We start from the raw sequence: 23,618 nt of genomic DNA, 5'->3' as shown, positions 1-23,618 counted from the left end.
TGACACAACCAAATGGTTGTTCTGCCTGTACTTTTTTTTGATCTTATTCTGAATTCGTTTTAATGGCCATTAGTGCAACTGCTCTGTTGTGGAGTCTGAACGAATCATAACAATCTCCATTTACCTGCTGAAGGCAGGAACACTCACTTGCCAACTTGCTTTTGCTCCAGTGGCTTATATGAAGCAGAAGCAATCTCTGAGGAGCTCTCACACATGTTCTCCCTTACCCTCAAGCAGATATGGCACCCCAAGCAAGCCTAAATCACCCATTCCCAACCATGATGGACCAAAGGGCATTTGGTAGTCCTGAAATGAACTCAGCCTCACATAAAACTAATGAGTCTGCAAGTCCTTGGTTTATATGGCTATCCAAGACAGCTGTAGACCAGGCACCCAGCCTCACCAAGCAGTTTGAAAACCACTGACCTACAACAGCGGGACACCTAAGTTTCCACTGTAGAGGGCACAGATCTTCTTCTGGTGGAGGAGAAGGACCATACGTCACAGCTCCACCAGACCTACTGTGCAGGCATAATACAGACAGCTTAAATGAGCACGCAGTCTGATGCCAACATTACTGCAAATAAAATGTGTCCAATAAATGTAGAGGTGACACATGCAACAGTCTGGGTTATACGAGTATAGTACGTAGGCTAGATGTGTCTTTTCATTAATTTATCGCATAGTTCACACATGCTAGTCCACCTCTCAGTCCTCTCTCTGCTTTGAGCCAAAGAGGACATGCAAATGATAATGGTGACAGAAGTTGCCACAAGAGCAATGTATGGTCCCAGTGCTATCTTTTGCAAGAGCTCCACAATCCCCCTGCTTTGTTGCCAATCTCACACATTTTTCAGAAGGTCTGGGAGGAATCACGGTTCACCAGGACAACTCACATCTGGTGTCAGGTGAATTGTCACGTAGGAAAGCCCCTTCTGTGGCCAAACGCCTTGGCCAAGAACATTCTGTTAGACAGCTGCACACCACTGATAGTCATGGAACTATCTCAGCCCGGTACCCACCTCTAGGATGCTCTTCCAGGTCATCCTCATGCCAATGGCTGGAAAGCACCTGCAGGAACTTGTGGGGCTCATGCCTAACCTGCAGCTATGTCTGCAGGGCTGCACAGGCACCATCTTGAGGCTGGGCTGCTGGACCAACACATCACTCATCTGTGTTGCTAATCTGACAGCAGGCCCACAGGGCTGCCTCCGGTGCACTCCAACCGATGGTCTTGCAGAGAAAGACTCAGCACCCGTAAGAGCACCCTCCAAGCTGTGCTTGCCTGCCAGAGGAAGGGTGCCCGTCCTTTTGTGCTTGACCCATTGGCCTTCCTCTAGCCTAGCTGCCTTTGCTGAAAGATAGAAAACTGCTGTTGGACAGGCAAGGCAAATCCAGGGCTCACACAGCCCCAACCTGTCGTTCAGTAAGGGCAGGCGGGGGGTGTAGCCAGCCCTTGTTTAGCAGAAAAAGTACGAATGGCAAGAGGCATGTCTAAGGGAATTCAAAGCCTACCCAAAGGCTCAGGTGTAGGAAAGATGAAACCGGCATGGTTTTGTTCTTCTCACCAGCACCGTTTTTCCTCCCCACTGTTTATGATTATTTACTAACTTCCATCACCTAGGGGAGAATTTGGGGCAATAGTCAGTGACCCCTGAAAGGGCTGAAACCTTGGGACTGTTTATCAGAGTTCAGCTTGGCTTCCCTTTACTCCTCTTTTTATTTTTCCTCCCCAATATTTATTTGAAAAAGTGTTTTGGCAGGATTTACAATCCACAAAGCCCTGCAGACTTGGAGAGAAAAAAAATATCTCAGGTGCTGCTTAAGAAATTCCTCATTTCTAAACCTCAGTGGATTAAAGTTTCTGCCCTAATGATCTGTGTGAGTGCTTTTGTGTAAAACTTTGAATAACTTTATTGATTGCATTCTGTATAGTACAAGTCTCTGGACCCTTATTCTTATTTTTCTTTTCTAAAAAAGCTTCTGTAAAGACATACAGTACCAGAATGGATTAGTGCATTAGCCCTTGCCTTTGCAGACTTACTTGCAATCCAGACAGGATTTGGATGAAGAGAGTCTTACCAGGCAGGATCATGCTTCTCAATGGAAAATATTTCCATACTGAAAAATGGAAAACATAACATTTAGCACAATTCAGCCTCTTTGATAGCCTTTTCTGTGCTGAGGCAGAGGGATGGCTACAGAAAGAGCACCACCAGTCAGCACCGAGATGCTTCGACAGAGCTGTCTCAGAACTAGCACGGTTTTCAGAAAGAGCTTTCTCAGAAGAAAAGGAAAGAAAGCACTTTGGCAAAGCTGAATGGGAGACTCCAGCTGGCATAACAGAAGTTACAGGTGAAAAATGAAGCTTATTGGCAGGGTGCTTGGGTCTGGCTAAAACAGCAGCACAGTGCCCACAATTTTCTCTTTCCACTCGCAGTGTCTCCGTAACTAGTTTCTTCCTGATGTCTCCCAACACCAGGCTCTTTCACATAAGCAAATAGATGAGAATGGGAATACAAGTTTTAGCTTTAAAATAACCTACAGGACCTTCACTCTGTTTTTAGAAAGGAAACAGGATTTCTGTCTAAAACCAGACTCCCCACCCTCCCTTTTACCCTCCCTTGTCCTTTCCACCTGTTTAGATGTTTTCACAGTGGGATAACACATTCATTCCCTCCAGACCAGGGCTCAGCTGTTAGGAATGGAAAATAAAACCAAAGTTTGCAGAGTATTTTTAGCCCAGAGAAAATAAAGCGGTTGCAAATACCGTACACCCACCAGCTCCTCCGGCTTGTGGAGATCTGTGCCCAGAAAGAAAGGAAACCGCAAGACCAGGCTGAACCCATTGATTTGATACCGACGCCAAATATTCTGGAGTGACTCACCCAACAATCCCACCCTTCTTTTTCTGTCTGTTTAAAGGTGCCCTCCCCAGAAGTCACATCATCTGGTCTTTCCCATCTTTGTGGCACTGGTGCTTTCACTACCATATATGCACTTAGCTGGCCTCAGCCCATTACCCTCATCCCTTTGTAGGAGATAATCTGTTGATGACTGGCTAATCAGCAGGTTGCAGATGGGTCTCCTGTTTCCCTCTGATCTCACAAATCTCGAGGGACTGGCCTTCTGAGAAGAGACAGTGCGTAAGGGGATACAACACTAAACAGATGACACATATTTTAGATCCACCTAATGGCTGCTCCTGGTTTCCAGACTCCCCAAATGCCATTTGTTTTTAACAAATGGCCACACAAGCTGTGGAGATGATATTTTAAAAATGTCTTTGAAAGAGCTGACTTGCCTCCAATGGCATTTGCAGCATGTGTGCCCCTGACAGTAGTTCTCTGTCCTGTCAAGCTACTCCCACTGCAGGTACAAATTAAGTATTCTGAAAAAGAAATTATAAACTGATGACAAAATGGGTTTAGAGGAAGCTCGTCCTGAATGGGAGAGGTGGTTTAAGAGCCAAAAAGAGGAGGATCTAGGTCTCACTAGCATCCATGGTTAGGTCTGAGCATCCTTGGACTGTGAGCTGTAAGTAGAGTTTATCCTTAAGTTGTAGCAAAGCAGCGATTTCTCCATTGCTGCATTGACTGTGCAGCATCTTGTATGCAAGAGCAACACAGGATGCTGGCAAAACTGTCATAAAAAAACCGCTGAAAGGAAGTTATAAATCCTGAAATATCCTTTATGCAAATTCATCCAATTTTCTGTTTCTGTCCCAGGAAAATCTGAAGATTTTGTACAACTGTCTGCTTGTACAAACTGCACATCTAGGACAGGTCCCCTGTAGAGCAGCAAAAGGCATCCTAGCTCAGTTTTGCAGCCTGTACACAGTGGTCATATTTTTAACATGAAACAAAACAGCACGGGGCCCGTTCTCCTGCGCTTGGCCAATGGGCTCAGCACAGTTCCTGCCCATCCTATTTTACCTTCTGTCACAGAGAAGTGTTTCCATACCCACATATTGTCTGGGAGGGCAAGAGTTGGCCCAAACAGAGCCGGCACCATGGTAGCAATTTAGCAGTGCGGATGATCAGGTGTCCGGGCTTAGCCCTGTGTTACGAGTACAGGTGCAGCCGCTGAGCCTGAGGCGTGCCAAGTGTGTTGGACCCATCGCACACACCAAAACATTGGAGCAGTGCACGCGTACTAGGTCTCACAAGGACCATACTCATTATGAAGGCATCACAAACAGCTCAGACATATACTTCTGTCCAAGAAATCCTGGAAAGAAATATGGCAACTCCTTTGGGAGCCATTGAACTCTCCTCCTCCATCTCCATTTACTTAGTCATCACCAGCACGCTGTTACGGGTTCACTTAGTTGTAGGAGTATTCCCAACAGACCTCCTTAAAAAGCACTTTCTATTTAAGACTGAAAAGCAGCTGCTGATAATGCTGCCTTAAGCTGGCCATTTTGCTTCTGGCTTCTATAGGTTCCACATTTTTCCTATCCAGCCAGCACAATAAGCATTTTAGCTCCCATTGTCTGGGATTTCAGAAATGCTCAGCACTGACCTAACTGATCTCACTGTAACCAACACTAAGTGTGTTTTGTTTTCCTCTTCTTTCTATTCTTGAAAAGATGGAGCATCCACAAATAAAAGATCCTCCGCAAAGTTAAGGCCAGCACGCAGTTATTCCAGTAGCTGACACACTGCTACGTGAATGCTATTTATGTAATCCGAGCTTATCTTCTACAAAATCTTTAGCACGTTATTTCTGGAAGTTCATGTTATAACTGCTATGATTTGCAAGTAAGTAATTCAAGGAAACAGTTCTATTAATCCATCCAGTTTGAAGGGGTGGGGGGGCAGAGAAAATATATTCCTCAAGCTTTCAGTCCTTCTGCAGGGAAGTGGGTAACATATGCCTGGAATTATCTATTAGCAAGTGTTTTAACCCTCCCCTGGCACGCCTGGCAATATTGCTGCTAATATATTGTGTAAATTCCTTGGGAATTAGGCTTTTTTTCTTTTAGTAAGTCTCAGATGAGGCACCCCCACCAAACTGACTGCATTTACCCGGCTTGCATCCAGGGTGTCCGTAAAGAGCCATCTAGACGACTCTATTTCAGGACTGCTAGCCTCTCCTTAGAAATTACCAGAGGAAAAAAGAAATCACAACAAAAATGAAAACGTTACAACATGAGCCAGATTTTTAAATGGCAGAATCTCTGTTTATCAAAAGATATCTTTTAATTTCAAGCAAGGGCAGTGTAAAACACTGGCTTTCAATTCTTTTCCAATTCTGTGAACCCAGGGGGGCAGTATCCACTGACAACTATGCTACAGCAAATTCAAGCACACAAGCCTAAAACAAGAAGTCTTCGTTTTCCCTTTTTAATCTCCAGGGAGCCCAATAAGAAATACGCAGAACTCAAGTGAGTCTACCAACCGTAGCAGAAAATAACTTGTGTGAAGTAACATTAGCAAAAATCTGCTTACAGGTCATGAGAGAGGAAAGCACACAAGTTTCTTCAAGAGCGGCTTTTTTCCCAGATGGACTTTCTAAGCAGCCTCACAAAACCTTTGGTACAGTTTCCTGTTATTTGCAGGATGGAAGGGAAAAAAAATGGGCATTTTAGTCAAGGCACACATAGCCAAAGCCCTCTATTCAGAGTCTACTTCCACTGAAATTATTGTTAAACTCATAGTGACTCTGTCAGGACCAGGCTTCAGCAGGCACCAGGTACGTCTGAAGAGTCCAGTCTTCATACCAGGAAAACTGGAGAAGCAGTAAATTTTGTAACTTATGACAAGAGCACTCTGGATGCTGACTGGAGCTCAGATGTTAGCATTTTTGTTACACAACACGAGGAGGATACACTTCCTAGATGAGTATGAACAATCTCTATATATCTATTCAGCAAGATGTGCACTTAAATGCTTACTTACAGCTGCTAAAAATCTCATTTTCCAAGAGCTCTCAAAAGAAGTTTAAGGGCTACTCAGCCGTGACTTGGATGTCAAAAATGGTATCTGGAGGAATCTCAGTTGTTCTCTGACGGAGAACAGATTTTTATTGACTTACCCTAGATAGATGGTTGATTCAGACGACTGTAATTGGATTTCTGCTTTCTCGGAAGCTGGGCATTGGCCTTGGCTTGCAGTAACAGCTTCTGGCTACCTGGTCCCACATGTAAGCAGGTAAATAATTGACAGATGGTTTTCTTTATGCAGCTAAGTAATAACTTTCAACATTATGTCAGGAGAGATTAGGAAACAGGGGAAAAATGCATTGAAGAAAGTTTGGGCTTAAGCTGCCGCGCCGTTGTTACTCAGCATCCCCACCACGCCAACTGCAGCAGGCGGATTCCACCGGCGCCTAAAGGTGCTCGTTATAGAGGGTGTTTACAGGTATGCCATTATCAAGTACTGATGTAAAATACTACCATGGAAAATCATGTTTAATAAGCTCCAGCTGCCTGCTAAATTAAAACAAAATTCCTGCAGCAAATAGTCAATTTGAAAAACAAGCAGTAGTAGGACTGAAACAAAGGAGCTGAGCCTTGACTGAATCAAGCTGCAGTTTGGAAAGTATATCAAATGGATGTTTTCCTAGTTTTGCTTTTATGCAGATACTTGCTCCTGCCAGCACAAGTAGCTGCTGAGGCCACAGCCTATCTTCTTTTGCCTTTGTATTCCTACATGTGCCCATAGACTTTGTTTCTGCAAGATCGTAGGCTGTATCGCAGGGCTGGCTTATACAACTCAGTACTTTGCAGAGGTGTAATAAAGTGATTTATTTCAAAACAGAACTTAAAACAGAAATACAAACACAAACAGCAAGGCCTGGCAGCCTCTTTCCCCTCCCACTCTGAAGAGCTGGTTGTCCTGCTTCCCCTCCCAATTTTCTGTTGGCTCAGCGCCGCCCCAGCTGGCAAAAACTGGGGCAATTAACCCTTTCTTCCTAAGGCCAAATGCTAACAAGACCTAGCTGGCTTTCCTCGACGGAACAAAAGAGCGTGGATCACCAGAGCTGCAGGGCTGTGCACTGCCCCATCACCCTGCGGCAGGCACCGGCGCCTTTCTCCTCCGCTTGCACAGCACCTACCCCAACAGCCCCCGTGCCGTGCTAGCGCTCCTTCTCGCTAGGGCTACAGCAATGCAAAATAAATACAGCCTACGGGACCTGAACAGCTCTTAACGTTCTCCTCGTTGAAGGGAAATAGGGGTTGAGAACCTACAGGCTCGTTTTCTCGTTCATTTGAGGAAGACCCAAAGGGGTTATCAGTTGCAGAAGAGGGCAGAGAGACCCACACAGGCTGTAAATGAACTGCTTTGGGTACCAGAAGCAGCACAGCTCTGTACTGGATAATTTACTGTTGTTGTTTCCTGACTAAGGGAAACAGAACTGGCCTTCTCTCTCATTTTCTTTTCAGGAGGCCTGGCACATCTGGGGCTACTATAAGCCCAGACTTCATTTGTTTTATGACAGGACTCCTGTAACTGCTGCCCATAGTGATCTTTCTCAAAATGCTTTCCCAGGGCAGGATAGGATTTTTGGCCATGCACCTTCATTTCCATTATTTTCCATGGTTGAATAAAAGATTTTAGACTAGAGGTGTGTTTAGTTTAGAGGGACAGTGCTGTCCAGAAAGGATGCTGGAGACCCTTCCACATCTGAGACAAAGGCTTTTTGTTATTCCCACAGGTTCCATCGGAGTAACAGACTTGCATCTTCCGTCAAAGCTGACTGAAGATGTTTTATTATGGCTGTGCACCAACAAATCACAACAATGAAGACTGAATGCAATTTCCATTCTGTCATCTATGAATACAGCTTTTTAGTTGCTCATAACTCTCTCAGTCAACTTTTATTAGATCAAAAGTGTCCATTCTGTTCATTTTTGAGTATCAGGAAAACTGGCATAGCTTACTTGTGCTTCAAAACGCAAACAAGCAAATGCATAATTGTGCCTTAGATGCCAACACAAACACTGCATGTTTATTGTAATGGTTGGACATACTGGCAATATATTTTGAGTATACTAGTGAAATGTAAAAAGCAGATTAAGTACGCAGAAAGCTGGTTGAGTAGCTTTGAAGTTGTGACAATAACCATTTTCATACACAGTAAGAATTTCCATTACGTTTCTTGGCTTGGTCCAGATTCAGGAGGCTGGATGTTGTACACTTGGTAGAACTTGCTAATGAGTTTTTCTGTTTCATCTGAAGTACTTTTCACTTTGGGGGCAATTGTGAAGCAGAATAGAAACAAAGAACAGCACACTTTAAAGACATTTAAGGTAGACGGGAACAGTGTACTCTTGGAGGCAAGACTATCTTGAGACATGAGCAGAGCTGTCTTTTTTGTTTCCATGTTTGTCTTCACCAAGACTTAATAATACTTTCTAAAAATCTCTTAGGACTTCATAAACTTGTTAAGTCTCAAGGTGACCCTCTCATCATCCAATCCAACCTGATGGGAATTTAGGTATTTGCTGAGTCTCTGTAATGTGTTCCAGCTAATCATCTTTCAGAAGATTACACTAAAAATTTCCTTATGCCATTCAGTAGCTTCACATCTTCTTCCTCTTTTCCCTTGGCAGGAACGCAGCTGGGACCACCAGCAGTGGTGAGGCTCTGCTGTCAGGGTTCAAAAGACCCTTTACAGAATGCATAGAGTCAAGGGGGCCATGGACTACATTTGTCCACATGGGTTTTTTGCTGTTTACTTTCACAGTTTGCAAATTCATAGAGCTGAGGGCTTCCAGAAACTTGTCCTGAACTGAGTCCCTCCAAGTTATTTCTTAGTCCTGAGTCCTGCCCTGTATTTTCTTTTAGTAGTAGTTGGGAATTCCCTTCCCCCCAAGATGGTAAAAAAAGAGGTAAACCTTCAAGCACCTTTCCCTTTTTAGTGGGTAGGAGAGAAAGAGTGCAACTCCCCAGCGGCAGCAGCGTGTGACTTCCCAGATCCTCTGGTCCCAGTGATGGTGCAGCTGATGAGGTTGACAGAGGCAGAAGCAACGCCACCCGAACTTGTGGGTCCGTGGACCTCATGCTCCCTTGCTGGGTTTCATAGCAGAATGGCTTAAAAGCCCCCACATGCCACCTCCCCAGACAGCTTGGCCAAAGGGCAGGTCAGACTGAGATAGTTCATTCCCTTCTCCTTGATCTTTCCCTTTTCCTTGATCTTCAAGGCTTCACAGGAAGCCTTTGAAGCAGTGCATATAAGGGGAAGAGCTGCTGCCTTAGGTTTAGATCCTCACAAATTACATCCATCTTTTACCCAGCTCAAGATGTTCTGTTGAACAATAGACGCAGATACCAAAGACTCATTAAGGCCCTTTTCTCCAAGCACCAAGTTGGAGTATATCCAGGTTTTCAAAGGCTGGACATCATTTAGCCAATCTGCATCCTCTAGAGCATCTCGGAGGCAGACATTTAGCCTGTTAGCCTTAATATTCCTTGAAGATTTCAGACATATGGCTCCTGACCATTTTTCAAATGTGCTTCAGATTCAATCTGCAGAAAAAAAATCCAAATTATTCCTTTCTCCAGGAAAATATGTTACAATACTAGTTGCCTTCCCAGAGCCGTTTCTGATTTCTTTGAACTTTTTTGTGAAAAGTAGGAGAAATAGGCTGTAAAGGAACATTTCATTTCCATTCATCTGAAAGGGTATGTTTCAAGTGCTGCATAGCGTTTTCTAACACAATTAATAGAACAAATTAATATTTCTTTCTGCATTCATCTTAAGAATTTATTACAAGTGCCAAGTGGTAATTTGAACACAGATTAGGCCACCAGCATCAGAAAAGAAATTCAAAAGTCTGGGTGGCAGATTTTGAAGGGCAATTATGATTTATAATCTGTGATTTATAAATTGAGATTTATAATCTGCGATTTATAAACTGTGATTTATAAGCTATGACTATTCTTTTATTGTGTACTTTGTTTTGTTCTGGTATCTTCATCTTGCTCACTTTGAATTTAATACATGTCATGAAGCCATTTGTTTATTTGCAAAATTTGCTGAAAATCTCTAGGTTAAGTGGAAACAGCATTATGGTACTTTTGGAGAATTATGACATTAGATCTTCAGCGCTCGTGTAATATATGTACTAAATGAACTTAAAAGAGGACTTGCAAAGATATTTCTCGATTGCTCATTTTTTATGCGAGCTGCTTGTATTAGGGGTCTTACAATATTTGTTTTATTATCTCCAGTTTCTTGTAACCACTTTCAGCTGGGATTCCGTTTGAGACTTTGATCATTCTTGGGGCTTGTATGGCAGAATGAAAAGGAAATATGGCCCCTAAGAAAGAAAATGCTTCAATAAAAGAAAATTCGTTGTATAGTTGGAGGTGTTCGAACGGATCATAGAAATCATAGAAAGTCACATCTTTCAATTAAGTTTGGATTTGGACAAAATGTTACTGCCTGAAAATCATTCCCATTTGATGAGACACCTGTGAGCAATAGGTTAATGCATCAAGTCCAGCTACTAAAAGACAAACAGCTTCAGCACTTTAAAGTATTTCCACTGTTAACACCTGCGTTGGTTTCAGCAGACGGAAGGTAACTCTCCCATGTATGCTATAGCGGCTTCAATAATTTTGGGTGGCGTCAGTGTGGTCTAAGAGAGTGACGGGCATCTTCTGTTTTGCAATGGGGGCTGCAGGGGACAGGACAGTCAACACCAGTCTGCACAAAAATAAGATAGCCGGTAAATTTTGGGGGGAACATTACTCAGAGAACAGCTCCTCAGGTTCAACTGGGCTAGACGTGGGGACGATTACTGTGTTACTGGGTCTGCCATCCTGTTCACCAAGGCTCCCATCCTTCAAGCAAACCGGCCTCAGAGGACATGACATTATTTAGTGTGCTGTGTCATGGTCTAAGGCAGGACAGCCTCCTGTTTTATCACAGGTTTAGATCAGCATAAGCTGACTATGAATCCCCACCTTCAGGTGCAGGGGGGGTTGCTGAGTCTTTCCAAGATGCTTCAGATCCCGGTGCTAGCAAGCTGGCAGCTCTCCCCAGCCCAAAGTCGCTTCCAAATCATACATTTGGGCACTGCATTAAATATTTGGCTTTCAGTTAGCAATAGCATGAGCAGAGCTCTCTATGTGCCGAGTTTCAATTTCGCACTGCCCCAGCCTCATCCACCACCTGAGGAACACAGGAGGGAATCCAGACCCTTCATAGCCATCACGCACACGCTAAATAAAGCAGCAGCTTGTGGCATGAAATTTGTCTCCCTAAATGATTTTGTTTGGATGTATTAACACAGCGCTGGCCAGAGTGCAACCGCTGCCAAGCCCTCGCCCTCCCCTTCCACCATTCATCCTCCGACAAAACTAATGTTAGTGCTGTTGTAAGTAGGATATCTTAATGCAACACACACATACACAGGATCCCTTTAGATTCTGGTTTATATCTTCAATGAGAACCTTGGCAGCTGTAAAAATATATTTTGGTCTGGTCACTAAGCTAAAGATTTTTTTTCCCTCTAATTTCATACACAGTTATTAAAAGAGCGGGGACTTTTGGCAGTGACATTGTGCAGTTCCGTCAGCTAATCCCACCCCCCCATACACAAGTTAAAAAATGATTAATTAAAATCCATCCCGGCTCATATGATTAATATATTTAAACAATTTGAAAATGGACATGCTTTTCACTGTTGTCTGCTTTACAATGTGATGCTTCATCAGAATGAAAGTGGAATGTTAACAGGGCTAGGATGTTAATTACTTACATCTGAGCCCCCCAAGCTCAGTAACGAGCTACAAGCATGAGCATCTGGAAGTGACAAACAGATTTTTCACAAGGCATTACACCGAATTTATCCAGTATTAATGGCTGGATAGATCAGCGTGTCTGCATCAGCTCTTTAATTTCAGTTGAACACAGTGCTCTCCGTTCGCTGCCTTGCACTCCTGGGCGAGTGTTGCTGGGTGCTGTCGGACAGCTGGTACCATTTGATCCTGGGGGCAATTTCATCGTTAGCACTGGGACTCCCATCCCGTGATTGCCATCTCACTAATGAGTACATAAACCACTTCTTAGGGCTGGGTTAGGGAAGGGTAGTAAATGCTTCCAACTTTGCTGGTTTGCAAGTTTTAAGGGAAGGCACAAATATAAAATGTTTTCCAGCATCTGAGCACCTATCTGGTTTGCTGCTGCCAATGCTACTGCTGTGCTTTCCAAGAGCGATAGTATGAACCCTTATCCAAGAAGAGGACCGGAGCAGAGGTTTGGAGATGCCGTGTGCTTTTGGTGTGTGAGAACACGGTTGGAGTGAGCAATTTGATGCTCGCAGTTGGGGAGATCAGGGTGTGATTTAGAGGTCTAGTTTGCAGGGGGTTGTGCACAAGGCAGGTTACATGGGCTAACTGGAATTGGGGGTATAGAAAGTAGGAGGGTGAATGGGCATCCTAGAAATCAAAGGGGGCGGTGGTTGCTGCTGCCATCGCCGGTGGTGGTGTAGATGCTGTGCTTGGACTCCTGCATTTGTTGAAGGACTCCTTCCTTGCTATAGAGCAGCCTGGCCATACCAGCCCTGGTCAGTGTAGCACTAGCAGCCTGACCTTGTCATTAACAAAGGTGTTTCTGTGGATTTAAATGGGCTTTTTGTAGGCATATCTAGAGCTATAAAAGGCTTTAGGCACCCAAAATAAGACTTCAGCACCTCCCACTCAAACCTTAGACCCAGCACCCGCAGCTTTGTACACAGAAGTGTACAAATGTACTTAGGTCTCTGCTGCGGGGTGTGCCCAGCAGTGCCCCTGCCTTGGCAGGACTCCGCTGCTCAGCGTCTGCCTCATAGTTAAGCCCTGTCACGACCACAGATGTGGCATTTTTCTACATATTTCACACAAACGACTCGATTCATTCGGCAATCTCTGAGCAAGCCCATTGAATGATGCTCTGTATGAAATGCTGTGGTCAGTGTGGCTTTCCCTCTGAGCCCAGAGGGTGACAGCGGTGGTATGACTCCTGCTTTAACAATGGCTATATTCCTCTGGGTACAGGGGATCTGACTTCAGCTCCTGGAGGGGGTCAGGCACATATTTCTCCCCTCCAAGTGTCACACTCACGGGGCTATCCTGAGAGGGTAAGGTCATTCCTGGCCTTTCTGCTCAGCCTACTCCGCATGACTACCAGCCATGAAAGATGCATTTAGCTGGAGTCAGAGAGGGCACAATTTCTTTCCCAGCTGTGAGTGCAGTCACCACTAGAGACGAGAGTTTCCACCCCTCAGGCAAAGGAGAAAACTGACCCCTTCTCAGTGGGTGCCTTAACCACTGGGTGCTTGCACAATCAGGAGCTCCTATGCAGCCATTACTGAATAAAGGGCTGGCCCTAGTGAGGTCCTTTAGAAGAAAAGGGATTACCACCTGAATTCAGGAGAGTTCCAGGTTGTTAAATAGAGAAAAAAAAAGACTAGTGCTTAACTTTTTTAATCTGACCTTTTTTTTTTAATAGCAGTGTGCAACATAGCCATATTAAGCTGCATAACTCAAAGTTTCCCATTCCTGACTTCTTGTGATTTGAACTACCAGATAGCAGAGGGATGGCAGGGGTTTTAAGGACGTTTTTGTTTCTAACTCCATTTATTAAAGACAGAACATTAATATGTTAATGTAGCAGTAACTATACGAGCACTCAAAAGTCATGTGTTGTTTCTGTGCAAGTAAATCTGCTATGTCATAGCAGAAACCTTTTCTTCCTCCTCTTGCCTCTCTGACTGACATTCGCTGTCAACTTTAATTTAGTGTCACTCTTAAAAAGCCTACAGTACAGACAAGTACAATAACTTGTACGTACCAGCAGAAGTAACTGAATAGCTGAATCAAAGGCGACAAATATTGCCACTATTTTCATTAACTTGTGCTGGGTACTTTTGAGTAATCTGAAGAGTCGGCATTGACGTGAACAAGGTTGCTTGATCAGCCAGTGTGTGAATGCATGGGAATGTTGGGACATTGGCTACAGAAAGGATGGCTGTTTTGCAGCTGGGTACGGCTAGTCTACTAGACAGCTGGAGGCTGTAGGTCAACATTTAGTTCTGTTTGTTGTTCTTCAGAAAAGACAAATGTCTCTTCCTCCAGTATTTTTCCCTTTTAATATCCAGTCATTTGGTACCACAAAGAAGAAAGTACTTACTATTCAGAACAGTATCTTTGCAAACAAGAGATAAAACAAATGCCAAGCCAAGATGCCTTAGCAATGCCGACATCTTCAGATCAGGAGAGGACTAGGCCAGAGGCAAGAAAATCTGTCTCGTCTTTCCACCGCATGACATTCAGAGAAGTAAATGAATCTAGGCATTTTAATGCCATCAGGTTTTTAGGTTTCAAGCATTTGCTGCAGGATGTGCTCTCAGGGAATGAAGAAAAATGAGAATTAGCCCCACAAGATGAAGCTATCTCCAAACTCACACAAATAAGTGTGCTAGTAAATCAAAATCGCGTGTCCTTGTGTTTGGAAATGGACTTGTAGGGAACACAGCAGTTGTGGTCGTTATTGCAAAAATATGTAATCATTTAAAAGCAGATGAAATTCATTTGTTCTCAGTTGGCTTACCTGAAATCAAATTGATCCCAAGTAAACTGTCTGAAGTATGGACTCTGAAGAATGGTGCTGGATTGCTCATTCTGACAAGGACTTTGGTATTACAATGAGTTCTTAATATTCAGCATTTAAGGACCCTCTGGAATTTGTAAACGAATATGCATTGCCCTCCAAAAATTTCAAACCCTTGCTTGCCTTGGACTAGATACAAAAGTCATATCTACATTGTTTCCCACTAGTGTGTGTGCACACATGTGCACTAGGAAAGTCTTCTCATTTTGTGGCTGTAGGGTGAAAGTCACTTGAACTTCCTTTTAATTGACGGTGAAGTGTGAAGTTATGAATATGGATAAATTTATTAGTCAGTCCTGTTCCAAGTGAAGTCTGAGGGACACTGTTTCTCAGTTCCCTGGAGCTGGATCGGGCTCTCAGGTGCTTGTACTCCATATGTTGCCTGTGGACCTCCTCGTGTGGGTACCGAAGTGCCTTTGGTACCAGCAGCAGAGAGTTTAATCTTGGTTTACCAGGTTTAATCTTGGCACTGTGGGATGGCACAGTACAAGAAATGAGATCAGTCATATACTAGAACAGATTTTGTGCTTTGCTTTGTGGTCTGTCAACAGATACCTGGCTTTCTGACATTGCTCATAGCTTGGCTTGACCTGAGAAGACAGGTAGCTGTGGTAGTGACCTCTTCTGCATAGGCTAGAGGATGGCACATCCACTTTGCTTTTTGTAATTACTTTATTTGGTATTAAAGCCAAACCATAGGGCACATGCCTGTGAGGCATACCAGGAAGCAAGCATACACTGTTCGTTTGCATGAGACGGTGTGGCCCCTGTTAAGAATACAAAGAAGCTGCATCAGAATAAAAATGAAAGGTTCACCTAGCAATCCTCTGAACACCAAGATTCTGCTGCAGAGCAGCCAGGCAGGTAAGGTGTAGGGTTCAGGGGATCTGGTTAGGGGCCTCCCACCTCTTGTATGCTTTGAGGGATTGCAGGGGAGAGGGTGCAGAGGGTGGACTATATAGATGACTTTCGTAATGGAACTCGAAGACTTTAGATTAGCCTCCACATGGGATTTATTTTTTATAAATGCTGTAAGCAATTCCCATCTGTCATCACAGAAGATGCTACTGACATCAGAGCTGCAGGTTCTGGAGATGTCACCTGGGAGCACTGGACTCCACAGCCAGTTCCCTGGCTCAGAATGGGCCTGGGACTTGCGATAAGCAATGACAGTGACAGTGGCAGTTGTTGGTGGCTTTATCAATAGAAGGCTGCACTGGCTTATACCCTTAGGCTGCAGGCAAAGGTAGCAAGGCAGCACTTTTAGCAGGTAGCATCTTTGCTCTAGTGAGGTTCTAGGCTGTCCTACAGGAAACATGCTTAATTAGGTACTTCATCCAAATGAGCAGAAAGCACAATAAGGAAAGCACAGGAATAAAGAAAAGCAGCAGCCGTACCCCATTGACCTGTAGTGGCTGTGACAGAGCCTGCAGAAGTTCACATCACCATCTGAAGGGTGGATTTTGTGGCAAAGAGAAAGTTACATACACTCCGTGTAATTGTACATAGCATAAACCTGTAACTCTTCCTGCCACCTTTCTGGAGAGGCACAGCCAACTGCTCACACCATTTGCATCCAGCCCAACATGCTATGCCAAATGCCAGGCAATGGTAAAGTCAAGTGATACTGTTGAACAACTACAAGGAGCCCATTGTCCCCTTGGCCGCTTCCCCTTCAGCAACTGAGCAGGCTCTTAAATGTCTAGGAGTCATTAGTAAGAAAACCCAGGCGGGAGGGCTTTGCAGCAGGTGGTGCCACCTGTGGTTGCCTAATCCTGCCCCAAGCAGACAGCCATCACCCAGTTGTAGAGGCGGTCAGGCACTGCGTGGTGGTGAGTCAGAGCCGCGAATGAAGGGAGTTGGAGCCCTGGCTCAAAGCAGAGAGTTTACACGCTGGAGTTGTGCCTCTCTGACAGTTGTACTAATGTCAGGGTAAAACAGATGCAAAGATCTCATGCTGTTAGTTCTTCTCTTTTTGGGAAATACAGTTGAGATGTTGGCTGGCAGGCTGGTTAGCTAGCAAGTAGCTGAAGTTTTTTGTATGGATGTGATATACACAGTCGTGCGTGCTCCCTACTGAGTCATCTGCAGCGAGGACTCCATGTCAGCTTCCATACATAAACTGGGCTTGGAAGGAGACTTCCTTCGAGCAAGCTCACACTGCAAACTATCTAGCAAACAGTGGCACAGGACACAAGTACTTTCAAGAGGAAGCGCTTTTTAGCAGCGTTATCTGTGTATCCAGTTCAAACTAACTCTCTAATAGCTTCCTGCATTGTGACCTGACCACTGAAAAATGTGCAGTAGGACCCAAGTGCCAAATGGCTTGGGCAGTACTACGCTTTTTTGGCAAATCATATGATAGGAATCAATGGAAAAGGTGTTCTTATTTTGCAGCTGCTAAGAACCGGTAGGAGTCTGGACATCAGCATCTCAAATAATGAGGCTCTAAAATGGTGCTACAGATCCTCCTGGTAGTGGTAGCTGCATTTATTCATTAAGGCCAAAATAAGAAAAGGTGTAGTTTTAAATATCTGGCAATAACTTTACCTAGACATTCGAAGAGCACAGGAAAAGGGTCCTCTGGGAGGAATTGAACATAGGAGTCCCCGTACTGGATATTAGCATTTGTCCCTCTTGTTCAACAGAATGCAGCGCAGGGAGGTCTGTGTACAACTTCAGAAGGCTCAACAAAAGATAACTGAGAAAAGCAAGCTATTCTCATGACTTCACTGTGCAGGAGTCTCCAATTCCACTGGGAAAAATTTAGATAAGCTTGAAAACCACTACTCTCATCCAGGAGAAAACAGAAGACTTTAGATGGGTGAGAAAGAGCTTTTCCATCCTGCCAAGTTTTTTCAAGCTTCTACAAATTTCCCTCATTCATGTTGAGTTGAAACTGAGACCTTTTGAAATGTTGCATGTCAAAAAAGAAAGCCAGACCCCAGAATAATCAACAGGTCTGAAATTAAGGCTGTCAGCTGGGACGTGGGAGGCCCAATTCAGCTCCCCATGTTCCCACCCCACTTGGGAGTCAAGGTTCCCCAGTAGTTCTTGGCTGGCAACCTAGGGGGGAGCTTGGTTTTTCAAAGCAATGAATGCTCCCTCAGAGCTGGCCTCTAGGTTCCCAGCTCCCCTGCAAACTGCCAAAAAGCTTGGGATTTCAGGGCATCTGGCTCTGCCAATGGAGCTGCAAGGAGATGGTAGCCTTTGCACCCAATTGTCTTTAAGAAATGTGGTTATAAATGAAGTCGGCTCTTAGACCTGAATCCATCCCTGGTTCCTGAAGTAGAAAAGGCCATACTGCATCAAAAAGAAAAGTCAGCAAAACATTCTGATCACTCGGAAACAATTTCTGACATAGCAGGTTTGAAAGGTCTTGGTTATTCAGTGGCTTTATTGCTTGCCTTTCACTTCATGGTAGAAAATATTGATGGGGTCCAAGTGAGTACAGGGAAATTAGTAGAGCCTAAATTTATGTGACAGTGAGAAAAGAAAAGAAAAAAGCATGCACCTCATTTGTTTAATGGGATTTCAGTGAGCAAAGTGAACATCTAAATCAGTTGTGTGCATTTTACTCTGTACTAGGACATGCACCTGCAAGAAGCGTTCTCAGGGATGCAGATGTCATGGATGGGGGTATGGTATATTGTTTCAGAATGGTTTGGCACATCTTCATATTCAAGGCCATCGCCTACGCCTTTTAATTTCATTGTGAATGAAAGCGCAGGCATTCACCAGGGCCACGTAGGCTCAGAAGGAGGACAGAGGAAATCCTTTTATTTGATTTTCAAAGTATTCAAGAATAAATAAAATAGATTTTGCTAAATTAACAATGACTTATGAATAGAAATTATAAGAGTTAGCTTATCTGGAGGCCTGTGGTAGTAGTAAAACCGGTATCACAAAAGAATAAAAATTAGAAAGGGCCAACTTGCTCCTCCAAGACGTTACAAGGTTGAAAGGGGCCCTTAATACAGACTGCGAGCACAGACCGTGCTGCCAAGCGTCATAATGAAACCAGCAAATACACTAATCAAGGCGAGTATTTGCTTAACAAATGATCATGCAAAGTGGGTTGCTTTATTTGGGATTTTATTCCTTGCTAATTCTCCCCCCACTGCCCTGCCTGCCCTCTGAGCACCGCAAGCCAATTCAGGCTGAGTGCGAGCAGAGGTAGCTCTCTTGCCTTGGGTAGGTTGTCCTGCCGTTAGCCCTTGCTTGAGTTTGGGAGGCTGGGCCAGGCCATCCACCGGTGCAAGCCATGGTGGTGCCACAGGATAGGAAACCTCTGGACAGCTCTGACATTGCTGCTTTCCATTTTCCTCCCTCTGACTTGACGAGGCATCAAAGCTGGAGTCTCAGCTACTCCAGAGCCTCCCGATTTAAAGACATCGGCTTTTAGACACACAGTCCACCCTTCCCAGACCGTGACCAGCATCCCCTGATGTAGTTTGGCTAGTCACTGCTCCTTCTCCTCGGCCAGGCGGAAGTCCCAGGGAGGTGGGCACCCATCATCAAGTTCAAGGAAAGTGCATCCCATTCGAGTCTTCCCCTGTTCCACGTCCTGTCAGCGAGTCCGGGCTTCATTTAGTCCTAATCCATCCCAGCCGCATACATGGCTAGGAGGGCTTTTAGACTTCAACGTCTGAATTTCAACGTTGCCGCATGACTTTCCCATTAAGGAGACGGGGAGAAAGTCCAGCTCATCTGCTGGGAGGGCTCGGCCCTTTGCTGGCCGCTCCCCGGCAGAGCGGGGCATGCCGGAGCTTGCCTCCTTTGGAAACCCCAGCCATCCTCAGGCACAACAGGGTGAAATAAGGACAGTTTGCTTTATCTTTAAATTTCCTTGTTTTCTTGGACACCAGCCAGACCCTTTGTTTTTTGAATATAGTTGTTTGTGGTTTAATTTCCTTTGGGTTTATTTTTTTTAGTATTATTATACCAGCAAAAACTCAGCTTCTCACTGGAATTGTATAAGAAGAGGGACAAGACGGAGTGCAAAAGCTTGATGAAACGAAATGGTTTTCCCATGAGATCTTGCAAGGTTGTGCAGTAGATCTCGCACAGCAACTGGGAAATTACTGTGTGCCACCAATACAGAACAACCTGTCCTTAATGGCATTGGTCTAACTTGTACAAGCAAGAGCCAGAGGAAACAGGCTGCCATGGGGTCTTCATCTCCCTTGTTCTGCCAGACTCTGTTCAGGGCCCAGAACAGGGTGTCATCCTGAAGACTTGCACCATCTTCTGCACTGTGCCAGCCCAGCTGTTTGTGGGACTGTGCAATGAACCAGGTCGGGGAACTGATCCTGCTGAAAAATAACCATTTTTGTTTTCTGAATTCTCTTTCACTTGCATCAGTTTCCTCCACCGGTTTCCTGTGTAGCCACACAGACAGCTACGCGGGCCCACAGGGTGGCAAGCAGAAATAAGTGCCCACAGGTGCAGGAGTGGGGGCAAAGAGCTGCTGAAGTTGGTTTATGAAGTTTGCATGCTGAATGTTAGCTTCAGCCTTGGAAAGGATCTGATTTTAAATTGCACCCAGTAGCACACCTAATTAGTGAAGTCATTATCAATTACACAAGAAAATCATCACAAAATAACCATTTGCACATGCAAATGTATCAACAATGCACATCAGTGGTGTAACAGCACAAGTGAGTTGTGTCCCGTTGAGCACGGCTCATTTTGAAAAAGATTCAAGTGCGAGATGCGAAAGTCAACTCTGATTATCTCAAGGGAAACCAAACATGAGGACAAAAAAAAAAAATTCTCTGACAAACAAACCTCATTATAGCATTCCTCTCAGTCATTCTTTTAGTGTTTTACAAACTGATGGCCCTGCACCGCAGGCCTAGAGAAGGCAAAACTCCCATGCATCTCAAAGAGAAGTGTTATAGAAGTTCAGTTTACAAGAACCGTGCCAGAACAATATGAAAATCACTTTTCCCACCGCTGAAATGCAGCCACCTCTAGCATGGGATCTGCCAGATTTTTAACAGCTCACAACCTGGGCCAGAGAAGATGTTTCCATGCCACAGCTGAGATTACTGTGCAAATAAGTGATTATTATACAGAGAAGGAACACGATGCCCTCTGCATCGGTGCGGATGTGAAATAGAGAGGGAGCCCAAATCCTTCAGCCATGGGAGTGGAAGCTCCTCCAGTGAACACAGGGTTGCCAACCATCACAATTATGTTGCCAGCAGACTTAATTGCAAGTCTCAAGGTACTTGGTGGACTGGGGTTGGGATTGGGAGTGGGGGCTAGGGCACAAGGTCCTGGGGGGAAGCGGTTGTGCAAGAATCTCAGCTTTCTTTCGAAAGAAGAAGGACCTTCCTTGTCTGTATGATTGCAGAGAAAAGTCTGAAAGCTCTACAGCTCGAGTGCTCCAAAACCAGGAGGGGCTTTTTTGTTGTGCTCCTGAAAAGCAAGCAAAAAAACAAAACTAAAACCCCTCTAGGTTTCAGAGACCTTAATGAAAATCTGTTAACCTTTGCGTTGCAAGCTGACTAGTGCGGTTTCAGTGACAGTAAACTGTTTATTCACTCCCGATACAGAGTTTTCATTGTCTCCCCTGCAATGGGTGACGGCTGAGCTTACCCACCGTCTTCATACAATCCCCCTCTTGTATAATGGCAAATGCCCGTCACCCTGGCATTTGGGCTTGAAAAGGTTTGCAGGTTTGTTCTCCATGCCGAACCAAGGCGTTGCCACTGTGCAACCCCTTTCCCATAGCCCCGCTCCTTCTAGGAAGGAAGCCACCTCACATTTAGAGGTGTTAAGGTTTGAATCCTAGGGGGAAAACTTGAGTGCAGAGAAGGGGGCCAGCCTTTGTGGGTGGACAGCATCCGGACAAAAAAAAATTGCCAGGTATTGCTGAGAAAGAAAAAGCCTCAGTTTGGCAAGCCTCTCTGTCCTCTGGATGTCTGTGCCTCTTGTGAAATAAAGCTGTATTTCTGCACCCAGGGCAGCCTTTGTTTACGATTAGCATCAAGCGCTTCCTGTGTCGGAGATGGGTCCATACCTCTGAGCTCTGAGGGTCCCACGGTTCTCCAGGAGACGTGTTCCCATTGCCACCCTCCTGCTGACAAGGACTGGCCTTCCGAACCCCGGCTGCTACCCCTTTCCGGGCCAGTGGGGCTGTGACACAACACCCTCCCCGCTCACCCGGGGCTCATCTCTGCTCGCTCAGTCTTTGCCATCCCTTCCCTGAAGGTGGGAGCAGAGAATTTCAAGTTCCAGTGAAATAACACCAGGTCCCCCTGCTAAGATTTCACCGGCAAATAACGCCCATCCTCCTTTTCTCCTTTCTTTGCTCTTCTGCTTCTCCTCTTCCTCCTCCTCTTTCCTCCTCAACTATCAGATGATGCTGCTCTTTTTACTGGAAAGCAGCGAAGGAATAAAACGCCTGTGAGTTTCAGCAGGCAGCATCTCACGATTCATCTGTCCCAAGAGATAAAAGCTCCACTGGACTCAATCCAGCAACCCAGCATTTTCTCAGTCCGCCCATGTGTATGTATGTGGTGATGTGCATTTCCTGGTAACTGCCTGCAAATAGGCAGATGCCCTTTTTGGAGCCTAACCCTCAGTGCCGTTCTTCTAACCGGGTAGCACAGAAGCCTGATGAATCTGCACGTTCCTCCTGAAACACTGAGAGTGCCTTTTGCTGGAAAAAACACATGCTTTCAAAGTCTCCCAGCCCAGATACCTAGAAAATCCCCTGGCTGCTGGGAGAGTTGCTCAGAGCGCTGCAAAGTCATCCCTTTGCAGGAAATACAATTTTTTCTTCCTGAGGGATGGGAAAGGGGAAGTGGGCGCTGTGGTCAGGGTTAACCCTGCCCGCTCTGCCCCGGGCTCCGCTGGACGGTGGGGTTGGCAGGTCCCCTGGGCTGTGCGTGCACCACGCTTGCCAGAGCCGCTCGGGCTGCCCTCCCCTCCTGCGCCCCACAACCCTCTCCCCTCACTGCGGTGAGGCGGCAGGTTGGATAATCCGAGTCTTGGAAATGCTCCGTTTTCAGGGAACGGGATGGCGTTTTCCCAAGTGATGCTGCGTCCGCGCCCCTCCGTGTCCCAGCCAGCGCAGGCGGGCATGGCAGGGCACGGCCGCTCGCCTGTTGTTAGTGATTCGCTTTTAACCCAACCTGCCAAGTTTAACAGAGACGCTGCCCTGAGGTAGATCCAATACCCACACCATTTCCCTGCCTTGCAGTTTGGAAGAGGAAAGGCGTATTCCGAAAAGCCCAGATACTGCAGACCAAGGGCGGACAGAGGCTGCTTGCAGTTATTCGTTTTCTGTTCTCATGGTCTCTAAGTGCAAATGTAAAGCAGGGGATTGCTCTGGGGCAAAAAACACACCGCAACATAGCACGTACGACTTTGCAGTGTCGTTAGTGTGGGCAAAATCACCTCCACGGTTGATGGTGTCTTTTTCTGCAGTCAGGCTCACTGATGGGGTAAATAAACTGAGCCTCTTCTCCCAATGTTTGCTTCCCCACACCTCCCAGGTTTCTTTGTTTTAAACCAAAGGTTGGGATGAGTCAAAGTTAATATTTGCCCAGCACTTCCACTATGTGCAGTGCCCTTATAAAGCACATGAGTATGATAATTAAAAGGCGGCATGCTCTTCCCTTGTTTGAACACCATATAACTTCTCACTAGGCAGGTGGGAGAAGAAAGGTGACAGCTGGGGATACTGCTTGATTTCCTAGGGATTTCTCCAGACTCCCTGACTTTCTTAACCTCTTTTTCACAAGCTATATAATTTTTTCATCCCTTCACATTCTATCTACCTTTTTTTCTTCTCCACTATCCCTTAAATATACCAGTAAACCCTGGGTCAATCGTAAAGCTTTTGGGAAAGGTGGAAACTAGGTGACTGACTTGTTAATTTTCTCCACGGGGATTAGCTGTACCCTGTAGAAAGCCGTTGCTTCTGCTTGGAAAGCTGGCGAGCGGAGACCCGATTTCAGGTTTTCAGAGATGTTCAATTTCCTTTGGGAGGAAAT

General features: G+C 45.2%; 1 protein-coding gene across 4 annotated transcripts in view; it reads left to right on the top strand.

Moving 5' to 3' along the window:
* Positions 1–23,618, top strand: part of LOC104259201 (potassium voltage-gated channel subfamily KQT member 1) — a 508,020-nt gene that overhangs the window by 458,613 nt on the left and 25,789 nt on the right. Inside the window, exon 17 of one of the 4 annotated variants that reach the window (XM_059815979.1) lies at positions 7,663–7,685. The exons of the other annotated variants lie outside the window; for them this stretch is intronic. Coding sequence (XP_059671962.1) covers positions 7,663–7,677 — 15 coding nt within the window. The 3' untranslated portion in view covers positions 7,678–7,685. Of the gene's footprint in view, positions 1–7,662; positions 7,686–23,618 lie in introns of those variants that run through there. 4 annotated transcript variants of the gene reach the window in all.

This window comes from Gavia stellata, chromosome 4 (assembly GCF_030936135.1).
Source record: "Gavia stellata isolate bGavSte3 chromosome 4, bGavSte3.hap2, whole genome shotgun sequence".
Taxonomy (NCBI): domain Eukaryota; kingdom Metazoa; phylum Chordata; class Aves; order Gaviiformes; family Gaviidae; genus Gavia; species Gavia stellata.
The sequence above is the reverse complement of the archived record's forward strand: the minus strand, read 5'-3'. Positions and strand labels throughout refer to the sequence as shown.